Raw genomic sequence first — 12,075 nt, 5'->3', positions numbered from 1 at the left:
TTTTCTACAAATTCACAGTCAACTTCGACAGGCTATAACTTGCTGTTTCTAAATCTGCAAAAAAATTTCATAATATTCACACAGTGCTTTGAAATTTAATGCTGTATTAGTTTTCAAAATAGATTCGTTTCCAGTTCACCTTTAGCTAAGAAGTTCTCATAATTGGCTTGGGAATTAAAGGTTATTTACATAAATTGGTGGATTTTCATGTCAACAGGACAGTATTGCATATAGAAAGTATCAGATTCAACCAACATTTTTAAATGGCAAATAGAAATCCTATTTCCCTCATTCAAGAAGTGTGAAATACAGGAAGGACAATACTTTCCCTGATGGTTATTCTGTTATATTAGAAGACTCTCAGGAGACAACATGGTTACTCATATTTTTGGAAATTGCCAGCTCCTCCCCCTGGCTACTTAGCCAAAGTTCTTACACTATGCCAAGAACAGTACAGAAAATAAAAAATACTAAAATCTGAAATGGAACTTACAGAAGTAATTCTTTAGCAGCTAAAAAATGTTGGTTTTTTTTTTTCAAACCCTGCTAGCTTCAGAAATGATTTTTTCCTCATAATCATATTCCTCCAAAATTAAAATCTCGTTTGAGACATATGGAAAGGACCATGAAGGTTCAGCTCACTGGGGAAGAACAAACTCTGGTTTTAGCACACAGACATCTCAGGATTTTTGCCCGTGGGCTGTAGTTTCCTACTCAGCTCTTCAGTACTGATCTTTTTGTCTTCTAATTGCCACTCAGCGCCCTGTTCAAGATTTGTATTTTTATTGGGACAAAATTGGTTTGTTCATTGAATTTCAAAAGATTCTGCAGCTTGCATATTTAGCAAATTAGTTCAGGAACTCCCACCATGGCTTCCCTGTCAAAATTCCATGGAAGTGAGAAATCTGTACAAAGACTGTAATTTGCCCAGAGAAGCTGTGGATGCCCCATCTTGGCAGTGTTCAAAGTCAGGGCTGGATAGGGCTTTGGAGGAATATAATGTAGTGAAATATGTCCCTGCCCATGGCAGGGGGGTTGTAACTGGTTCATCCTTAAAGGTGCTTTCCAGCCCAAATCATTCTGTAATTCAGTGAGAATGTGTATCACAAATGAAAAAGCACTAACATGAGCTCATAATGTATCATATAGTATTTTTAATTTGGTATTTGGCTCATACTGAAATGTCAGTAAACTGACAGGCAATCTTTTAAAAAGATTGAGATAGTTGTTTTTTATCTTGTTTTCCTTCATTAGTGGCAACACACTGTCTTACAAACTCACAGACTGACTTGTCTAAGTCTTTTACCTGGAGCTAATCAAACCAAGCTTCTATCCCTGACAAAACAAGACACCAGCACCAAGTCAATAAAAACCCCTGTATACAAAGTTTTGAAATCTTTAAAAAAATCTTTTAGTGTAACTGTCTCTTAAATTAATCTAAAATATATCTTATCCAATGGCCAAACATTCAAAATAGGAATATAAATGGGTGACTTCTCTATGATCTATATTCATGATCCTTTGCTTGCCAAGTAAACAGCACTGATAAAAAGAATTGCTTTATTTCAATATTAGTGTGAGAAAGAATTTACATAAGCAAATACTCTTTTTTTGTTCCGGTTCATATTTATAGATTTGAAGGGACTGAACAGACTATTTCTATTTAGGGATAGGTAGACTAAGACAAGACAAGTCAACATATATCTGTGAAAAACAACTCGTAAAACAAGAATATGTATGTATGTATGCTTTGGTGGCTTTTTTACCCCACGGTGTATAATCCTCGCACAGTCCTCTGCCATTTTTCCATATATTGAAATATTGATGCTGTTGATCGGGGAACACAAGTTTTCCGAATCTAGTGGGAAAAAAGCAAAAGTGATCCCAATCACTACACCTTCTCCAAAACAAAACAGCAATGGCAAGACATTTGCAAAACAAATTGATCTACAGAATCTAACACTTTTCAATTAATCTACAAACAAAAAAATTGCTACCTATAGGTATACTGCTCAGGATATTCTTCATAACAGCACCATTTAAAATATGATGTTGTACACCAGTGTACATTAAATAGAAATGGCAAAGATTTCCACTTGGATAGTTCAATGTATACTGTTAGAGAGGAAATATTATGCAGTCACATTAACACAGATCCTATTGCAGAATTTATTACAAACTGAAGATATTCCAGGACATAGACATATTAATTAATAACCTTTCACGAGGACTGAAGCAGAAATTATGCTGTTATTTTAAGAGTTTTCTACCTTTTACTGTTTCAGAAAAAACGTCAGTGATTTAGATGTGCAAACTTATGTTTACATGGACAACGTGCAGAAACTCGCTCCTCTCCTGAGCAGTCACTGAAATCAGCAAGACTCAGGGAGGTTAAGCATCCCTCTGAGAACCCTGAAGCCAGCAGGGAGACTAAGGTCCCATCAACTTCATTCACCTCTGCTAACACCAGTCACGAGCAGTGTCACCATGCAGGACCTGCACACCCCAAGCCTGCTGCTTAGAGGGAGCAAGTGATAATTCTCCAGCCACTGTAAGGAATAAGCTGAGAATCAAATGGAAGGAAATGAAAAGTTCCTTGAATCCAACAGACTCCTGACAAATTACCTCCTCCACCCTCCTGACTGGAGGGGGCGATAATCTTAAGACTTAAAAGGAACACATTATTTTTTTTTGTATCATTTATTACATGATGAACAACTTAGGTCTTTCAAAGTGCTGATCTAGCTACTGATGTTCAAATACTTGAGTAGTAAGGTGAAATTTCCTTTTCTTAAGTGCTTAGATTAAAACAGAAGGAAACACAAATACTTTGCTGCTAATCAAAATACTGACCTACATTAAATGTGCACTAGTGTACTATTTGCTATGTATATTATGTAGTAACTACTATGTGTGCAATTTTCTTAGTCCTTCTTATGATAAGTAGTTTGAAAATATAGTATTAAAGCTACACATATATCTAATACATTTCCAGGATGATCTTTAAAAAAATTATGCAACAAGAAGTCTTCTGAAAATAAAGACTGTAATGTTTCCATTAACCTATCTGGCATAAGTTTTAGATAAACCTTTTTTAGTGGAAAATTAACAGTTTTAGAGAATATTTTATATGTAACATTTTATTGAACACTAAACAGAAGCAGGTAATGTAGTAGCATAGATTTAAAATGTATACTTAAATGTAGTACCTTGAAGAACAATCTTGAAAAAGTCTGTTCCATCTTTGAGTTTTGTTAATGGGTAAGAAAGAGTAACTACTCCCTAAAAAGCAAAAAAAAAAAAAAAAATCCAAAATAAAATGTTGTGAACTAAGACTGTACGCCTCTAAGTTACTGAAATACTGATAACAGCTGAAACACCTGTAAGCTAAAAAAGGTGTAATTTAAGGAATAAGAGCAAATTGTCATCTAAATTCTTAACAAAAAAAACCAACAAAAAAATTGCTATAGACAGCAGTAAAAAGCAACATTCTTGAGATATAACAAAGGAAGTATTACATATCAATACTACTTAGATGCTACTGTGTAGATGATAACCCTAAATTAAACAATAAAATAGCAGCTACGGAACTATATATGTAATTTTTACCAGTTACAAAAATAGCATAAAAGACTAGATTTAGCACAAACCCCAAAAGGCATCTAAAGAGGTAGTGATCAAAATATTAAAAAATACAGCAATTTCTCAAAAAATATTTGCAAAGGATTACAACACAAATATCAGCACAGAATCACAGTCAAGATATAACAGATGCATATGAAGATAAATAATCTTCCGTGAAAAAAAATACAGCTGTGAGAAGAGTATCACAAAGTTTTGAAACTGTGGTGTCCTAATTATTTGGCAATAATACAAATGCTCTAAAAGATGCTATGATTTAACAATTAATTAAAAACACTCTTTTTATTGTGATGCTGAAGTCACATTGAAGCAAAAATCACAGTTCAGCAACTTCAGTGATGTTAACATCTGTTTGGAACAAACACATCTAGTTAGAAAGATGGCTTCATCAACGGTACCAAAAATGTCAGTCAAGTGCATTCTTTCACAGTATAGCAGGTAAGGTACTATATCCTTCTCAACGATAAAGCCACAAAAATTGGTTCAATAAAGAAAAATAAAAATATTGAAAACAGACTGTATAAAATGTTTTTAAAAAACTACACAAACAGCACAAAAATAGACTAAAATGTTTCTTGTAAAAGGAGAGCAGGGCAATCTGCCTATAAATGTACAAAAGCAACACTAAGAGGACAGTCAGGTAAACTGCAGTGATTTTACAGTACACATATTCAGTGGGAAACTTGACTTAAATGCTAGCAAATGCTTTTTAAACCAAATCAAAATAAAATATGCAGCAGTGAATTGTTACTCCAGAGGCACTTCAGAGTAAAATTTGTCCTACAACATGCTGAGGAGTAATCTAAATCAAGATTTAGATTTAGATGTTTTATAGAGCAATAATATAACTCCACAAAATCTCAACATTATTTGCAGATTCTGACTTCCAAAATAATTTGATAATTAAGTCTCCTTACAAAACTCATTAGTCTTCTCTGTGAAGAGTAGGAACCTAGCTATTAAAAACAGTAAGGTTTCTTATTAGTTTTCAAAATTACAACTTTTTTTAAAATTTCACTTTTTATATATATTCACACACACATATATGCATATATATATATACACACACACATAATTGCTCTTGTTGATATTGTCTTGAACTGTACTCACAGATAAGTAAGAGACTACAGAACTTTTCTTGTAATAAAGTCTTTGCAGCGAAACACTCACCTCAGGAATGCTCAGCATTTACATATGTATGTTTTTCTTAGTAAGAAATTTCAGTCTGCACCAGGACACTATTTAAAAGTGGAATACATTGATGAGATAGTGACTGCTTTTGGACCACCTTTATTTTTTATTTTTCCTTTTACATCCCAGTATCTTCCAAAGAGTTTTTGAATTCTGGAAGCACATTCTTTGCTACAATGGTCTGGCCTCTCCACTTTCCATTGTATCCCAAACACCTACACAATAGTTCTCTTCCCCAGTGACAACTCACTTCCTCATACTGCCCCATTGCTTTCTCCATATGCCTGAAATTCTTGGGCTTCAAACTTCAAAAGTAACATTAGCAAAATTTGCTCAAATTGATTCTTCCTCCAAAAATCCTGCACTACTTGAGCTCAGAAGCAAACTTTTCCCAAAACCCTCTGCATTTCATATGCCCTCAGTCTGGTTCTGTAGCTGATCTGGCAGCTGATTTTCAGGTTTCGTTCAGCTTCACCACAGCAAAATCCAGAGGATGATGAACTAATGGGAGAAGGCACCATCTTTAGTTACCAGACATGATGACTGAGGAGGTACAAACATCGCTTGTGCCATTTTTCCACAAATTAGAAGCTTGCAGTGTTCAAAGAGATGCCAGGAAGAAAAAAATATGCAGAAGAATGAAAGGACTGGCACACAAGCCAGACAGAATCATCGCAAATGATTTTTCTTGCTTTTCCCAGAACACATTCCATAAAATCCTCCTTTGCCCTTCCCTTCTTGTCAAAGCAGGACCTGATCCCTATTTTGGCAGGTCTAGAGTGACGGTGTGCCACCATTAAGACAACCTAACATCAGTGCATTCTAAGGTTCACTTCAAGCTCAGCCTGCAGAACTGGATTTTCCTACACATTTAATGGTGCATTAGCACCAGCTTTATCAGCTCTCCAGTTGTGCTGTTTTTATGCCAAGCTGATTTACCTACTAATCCATGTCAGCAGCAGCATGAAGTTCACTTCACATAAGGCTGAAGTCTGAGAAAGACATTATATACACTTTCCCTTTCAGAATCAGCTACAGCACTTCATGTATGCTTTAAATCATAGTCTGGTAATAATTGGTCTGCTTTCCTAATGGAAACATTTATTTTGGCAGAAACATTTTCTAATTTGTAATCCATTTTTTTTCTCCTTCACCTCTTCCTTCTGAACAAGAATCCCTGCTCTTCCATGTCAGGGCTGCTTGCAGACATAGCTCTTCAAAGCAGGAAACTCTATATATCCTGCAGGTGAACAGGGACAGGAAACTACACCCCGAGGGATAAAACCCGTTTGCTAGCAGCAGTGATTATTGATGTTTCCATTTGTTCCTTCACAAGACCCAAGGGAGGCTGGATCATTCTCAATCAAATCACCTCCTCTACCACTCAACTGCTGCCTGCTTCCTAACAGGGCAGTTTTGCTCCTTCGCTATACCGAAGTGCACCACTCCTAATGTCAATTTGACACCACAATGAACCAGTGCAGAGTGAAAGCAGCAGAAAATTATCCTCTCTCCATCAATATGGATGGTCTTCTGCCAGTGTCCTTCTCATGAATGGACTCAATCCCAGGATCACATAAGCACTAGAGTTGGAAACTGAGAATACACAGCTGTGGAAGCATAAATGGTTTTTTTGGATACAGAAAAACATTAGATCAGTTCAGCTCATATTTTTAAAATGCTTGTGACTTTTTTTAGAGGATTAAAGACAACTTAGGTTTTCTACAGAACTAGACTGCCTAATTTCTCCCCTTGTTCTTTCAGTAAAATACTGAAAGCAAGCCTTAGTTAATGCTGATTTCCTGACACATAAGCATCAGGGATGACTAAAACATTCTCACAGCCACACAAAAACAGTTAAACAGGATAAAAAAAGAACACACTCAAGAATTGACACTGCATTTTACAGAGAATACTTGTTTCACTCATGAGAAAAATATTTCTGCATTTCACTAGCATAGCATGATTATACTTCCAATCTGAAGTATATTCGGGATTGCTGTCAAACATAAGTGCACACTTAGTAATGATAAAAAAAACCTAATTTTGTCTTGATGCTGGTAGTTGCTACAAACAACACTTTTCATACAACTGGATATTGCATTGTTTCATACGAAAGAAAAACTACTTTAGAAGTCATTACTCTGAAATCTGATCTTTAACAGGACTGAGGTGCTTATTACTACTTTTTTAAAACAAAATACCACTTAACCTCCCCCAGTCCCTCCACTTTTAGCACAGCATTCTGCATATTAATGAGTTTTCAAATTGGTCCACAGCTTATAAACTGTGAAAAGAGAAACTCTAATAAAATCTTAGTCTGATAACGTAAGCAAAAAGGGCAGGACTCTGAATCAACAAAGGCAATAGCAACATGCAATGAAGTTTAACAAGGTCATCATTTTCCACTGCTTAAAGATATGCAACAGATCAACACAAAGACACAGCTGCAGCAAGTGACCAACTGAGCTGGAATATGGAGGCGCCATGCTAATGTAGCAGGAGTTATTTCAAAGCAGGACAATTTTTTTTTTACTGGTCAGTTTACCTGAATGTATTTGTTGGTATGATCACAGCCTTCTTGCAAATGCTGCAGACTCTCCCTCTGCAAATGGCTTGGTAGTGGAGTCTCAGATTGTCCTTTAATGATCTTCAGCAACTGAACAGGCATAGCTGCTTTATCTAAACACAAATTATAAAGAGTTCTGAAGCTCCTCAGCTGGCTCAAATTAAGAGTTATTAGAAGTTGCAGCTTACTCAGAAGGGGAATACTTGTCTATTTCATAACAAGACAGTTTAAATATGTAAGACTAAGAATCTTCAGAAGGATTGGCCTCATCTCTTAGTACCATAAATAGCAATAGAGAAAGTTAACATTTCCTTGGCAATAGACAACTATCTAAATTATTTGATTTTTCAAACATTCCAACACCATAAATGGCAATAAAATATTACTTTACATATAAATAAATAGGAATGCATAAAAATGCACAGGCTAATGTAAACAATGTTAACATTTTATATACAGAAATGCAGATAAAAAGCCAGCAAAGACTTTGAATGACTCCTTCCCCAGCACAAGGTCATGGACAAAGTCTTTATACTCAGTTTTTCCCCTGTAAGAAAATTTGACTGCAAGAAATTAAAACTTCTGTCATTTAATTTAAAATGAACAAAAAATGCTTATGTACAGATCGAAAAGCATTCATCAATGAATCAAGTAATGAAAAAGCAAAAAAGGAAATAAGATGGGTATCTACAGATGCTAAGCTCGGAAGGCACTGGGAAAAAGCCAAGAAATGTATGACTGTGTCATCTATTGTCTGCCCTCACTGTGCTAAAAGTCAATGAAAGAAATTACTAGTGATAGTGTTATAATGCTGACAACAGGGGCGAGGAAGAGTAGTCTAGTATAGTGAAGTTACACATAAGAGAAATAGAAAAAAGTCATCTAGCAATAAATAGTAATAGCTGTATTTTCTCATTACATGGTCCTCTCATTTCTTCTGGATGTATCTTTAGTCTTTGCTGTATAATTTTTATTTCAAGAGGGTATCTACAGGAAAGCCACAACATTATCAATCTTCTGTTTCTAGTAAGTTTTAATAAACTAAGAAAAAATGCTTTCTGTTCTCTAAAAACCCAGATGGCAGTATTATAGTCACAATCCTAATTTCAAACAGAGTTTTAGCAATTTTTATATGGTAGTAAAGGACAGAAAAGAAAGTATTTCCTATAGTTTGGAATGGACACAAAAACTTAGCATTTTACTCAATAAAAGCTTAACCTACATTTCAGTTTCAGTTCAAAAGAGCTTTTTCAGAGCTAAGCAGACTGAATTCCTACAAAATATTTAGTTATAATGAAATGGAATTGGGAAACCATTGCAAAATGGAAAGACCACTGGATCATAAGTTATAAGCATAAGTCAATGCATATAGGTGCAGACTGCAATATGATAGCCATTTTTTCAAAAAAATAGCTTACTCTTCAGAAAAATCAAAAATCCACCTTACTGTCACTCCAGTATCCAAAGATATCAGACTTCACTAATAACTCATGACTATTTCTCTTGTTGTGAGTGACCTTCCTTTCTCCTTCCCCATTTTCTGGGAAACTCCCGAGTGCTGTTATTCTTGTCTAACAGATAGAAGCAAGAAGTCACAGTCACTCATGAGATATCAAGAAAATACTTTGGTTCAAGGATGTCTCAGCTGCAAGGCTACACGTAGGATGACTGGCTTTTGTTTTTACTTAGCCTCTAATTTACATGAGGAAGGAGGCGGAGAGGAAGCATTATGAGCTGACCACAATCCTTGTTCTGTGTCCCCTGCACTGCTCACGGGGAGGGGAGAAACTGGGAGTGGAGCTCCGCCCAGAAGATGGGAGAGGTAGGGGAAAGGTCTTTAGATTAGTTCTTATTTCTCATTATCCTACCCTGATTTGATCCCCAGTAAGTAAAATTACACTGAGACTCTTTTGTCCATGTAAATGGTGAGTGATCTCCCTGTCTCATCCCACAAGGTTTTAGCTGTATTTTCTCTCCCCATCCTCCTGAATGATAAGATTGGCTTTGGTAGACACCTGGCTTCCAGCCTGGGTCAACCTGTGGCAGCAGAAAGCTTGGAGGTACAGTAGGGTTTCAATTTCTGCTTGAGCTGAAGGAGAGGTAAAAGTCTGCTACAAAGGTGCAGATGCTGTTCCGCCTCTGTCAACTGCTTTGACTAGTGAGGTATTAGAAGCTACAACTTCTATAAAATGCTACAAAAATTAGTTCCGGGACATATATGACGATGTTATAGTGACATAGTAATACTAAGTGAAATTTACTGTATAAATAAACCACCAGCACTGCAATAAACAAATACCTGCTCTATAGACACCTGTCTATGGGGTTTTATTTCCAGCCTGTCTTCTGGGGCATCACCTTCCTCCACGATTTTCTATGCAAATGAAATAGTCAAAATTTGTATGGCAATTAGCATAGTAATGAAGTACAAAGTATACTGTAGTCTCCTCTAGAACAAAACTTTTCTTCAAGAACTAGTAAGAAATTATCTTTGGAGCGGAAACCCAAAGAAAACACAAGAAGTGAGAGGAAAATTGGAAAATTCAGGCCTTTCTCTACAACCAAGAAACACTTCAGTCATAGAAAAAATTACATAAAGAAAATAATGTCATTTTTGGGAAATAAAAGAGAATAAAACACATGACTGTGTGGACTTCTGGAGGAAACCTCACCAGAGTTTCATGAAGAATGAAGGAATAGCAAAGAGCATCAGCATCTCACTGATGTGGCCAGTCACAGTGGTAGATACCTGAAGCCCCTGTAAACACAAATATTTGTCAGTGCAATTCTCAAACTAAACTGCGCAAAATTTAAAATGAGTATTATATAGTTAATGCTTCAGTTTAAAACCACTCACATGTAGACACAGCCATACACTCCGACTTTATTTTATGCAGAATTTTATCATAAAAATGAACATTTGCAGCTTGAACAGAATATGCAGTACAGAACTACCACAAATCCAACCTGCAGTCACAAGAGAAAGCTTTTGACATACAGCAGTCTTAAGGAATTCAAGAGGATTATCAGTGAACAAAGCGTGTGGTCTGTCTAGAATTTTTGCAAAAGTCTAACTTTGTAATTTTTTACTTCCTTAAGAATTCTCATGTCAGGTCAACTAAAACAGAAGGAGAAATCAAGTCAGTAGCCCTTAGCTGCAAGGCCCTTAGTATTCCTTTAGCTGCAAGGCTTCAGCTTGCTCTTGCTGCAGCTCTTCAGGCACTTCTTTTAGCACTATGTTCCAGGCTATTCTTACTCTTGATTACACAGGTGGTACTTGCATTAGAACACATCTAGATTTCTTACACAAACAAAATATCCTTTATTCCACATTAAAATTTACTCCTACGACATTGTGCAAAAGAGACCACAATCAAACGTTACCTGGGGCAAATGGATTCTTACACAGCCGTTATTATCGCAACAGTACTTCAGCTCTAAAGAGCAGCACCGCCCTGCAAAGCGGAGGCCTCAGGACAGCGCTGCTCTGCAGACCTCACACTCCACCAGATATGAACTAATCGTTCCAGAAGGTCAATCCATCAGTTACGAGAAGCCGAGATCTTTAAAACCAAGACCTCAGATGTACCAGCACAGGCGTACTACCAATAAAACTCCACTTTCGGCTTACTCAGTGCCCGATAAGGAACTTCCAAACCCGTAGCGCAATGTGCGGGGACTCACTTCCCGGAGCAGAGCCCAGCGCAGGGCAGCTGCGGGAAGGCGGGAGGGAGGGAGGGAGGGAGGGGGTGTGTCAGGGCGGGAAGCACAGCCGGGCCCGCAGAGCCGCCTGTCCCGAGTGCCGCCGCTCCCCGCTAGCCCTGTCCCTAGCACATCGCTGCCCGTTAGCGTTAGCCCTGGCCCTGGCCCTGGCCCGAGTGCCACCGCTCCCCGTTAGCCCTGTCCCTGTCCCTATCCCGCCGCTCCCCGCTAGCCCAGTCCGGTCCCTATCCCGCCGCGCCGCCCGCTGCGTCACTTCCGCCCGCCCCGCGCACCGCCCGCTCACTGCGCATGCCCAGGAGGCGCGCGCACGCGCACAGGCGGCGGCAGGCAGAGCTGTCCTGAGGGGAGAGGGACAGGGAGGGACAGGGATGGACTGGAACTTACTGATGCTCTGCGCTTTTCTGTTCTGCAGCTGCTTTTTCATGGCTGTAAGATCTCTGTTTAGCAATTAAAATTATGATGAAGTGAAATCGTGGAAAGCTTATATATTATAGGTAAATTAAAATAATTTGGAAGCGTCGAGTTGCACTCCAGAGTAATTGAAATGGTTACTTGGTCTTTTGCTGCTTCTGTTTCCAGTTACTTTTTCTGAATGTACTATTAAATTCTCCTAGAAAAGAAAATAAATTATTGTATAAATTCTTTTATATAAAGTTAAGTCTAGAGGAATTGGAGTTTATGTCCTGTCCTGTATAGAATCAAAAGAGGAAAAATTAGGCGGCTGTATATAAGCAGAGTTTTGGTAAAAGAATACCCCAGCTGTTTGTGTCAACAAAACAGTAATTGGGTCTGCAAGAACTTGAGCCTGAAGTCTGTTTTCCCACAATTTTTACTTCTGTTTTTCAATGGTAGTCATACTGCTCTCCAGGAGGATGGCACGGGGCAGGGGCGGCGCGGGCGTGGGGAAAGCGCTGAGAACAAAGCGCGCCCTGTCCGTGCCCCGGCTGTCT

At 37.8% G+C, this 12,075-nt stretch overlaps 1 protein-coding gene across 4 annotated transcripts in view; it reads right to left on the bottom strand.

Annotated features, from left to right (window-relative positions):
- Positions 1-11,254, bottom strand: part of POT1 (protection of telomeres 1) — a 56,786-nt gene extending 45,532 nt beyond the window's left edge. For 2 of the 4 annotated variants that reach the window (XM_085041935.1, XM_085041952.1), the window contains exons 1-5: positions 10,787-11,254; positions 10,075-10,160; positions 7,382-7,515; positions 3,210-3,282; positions 1,767-1,858 (exon numbers count right to left, since the gene is read on the bottom strand). In XM_085041935.1, coding sequence (XP_084898061.1) covers positions 1,767-1,858; positions 3,210-3,282; positions 7,382-7,504 — 288 coding nt within the window. In that variant the 5' untranslated portion in view covers positions 7,505-7,515; positions 10,075-10,160; positions 10,787-11,254. The remainder of the gene's footprint in view (positions 1-1,766; positions 1,859-3,209; positions 3,283-7,381; positions 7,516-10,074; positions 10,161-10,786) is intronic. The other 2 variants (XM_085041925.1, XM_085041943.1) reach the window with 2 other exon arrangements.
- Positions 11,255-12,075: the final 821 nt, after the last annotated feature.

This window comes from Lichenostomus cassidix, chromosome 1Aa (genome assembly GCF_008360975.1).
Source record: "Lichenostomus cassidix isolate B80296 chromosome 1Aa, HeHo_3.0, whole genome shotgun sequence".
Taxonomy (NCBI): Eukaryota; Metazoa; Chordata; class Aves; order Passeriformes; family Meliphagidae; genus Lichenostomus; species Lichenostomus cassidix.
This window is presented reverse-complemented; position numbering and strand designations above follow the sequence as displayed.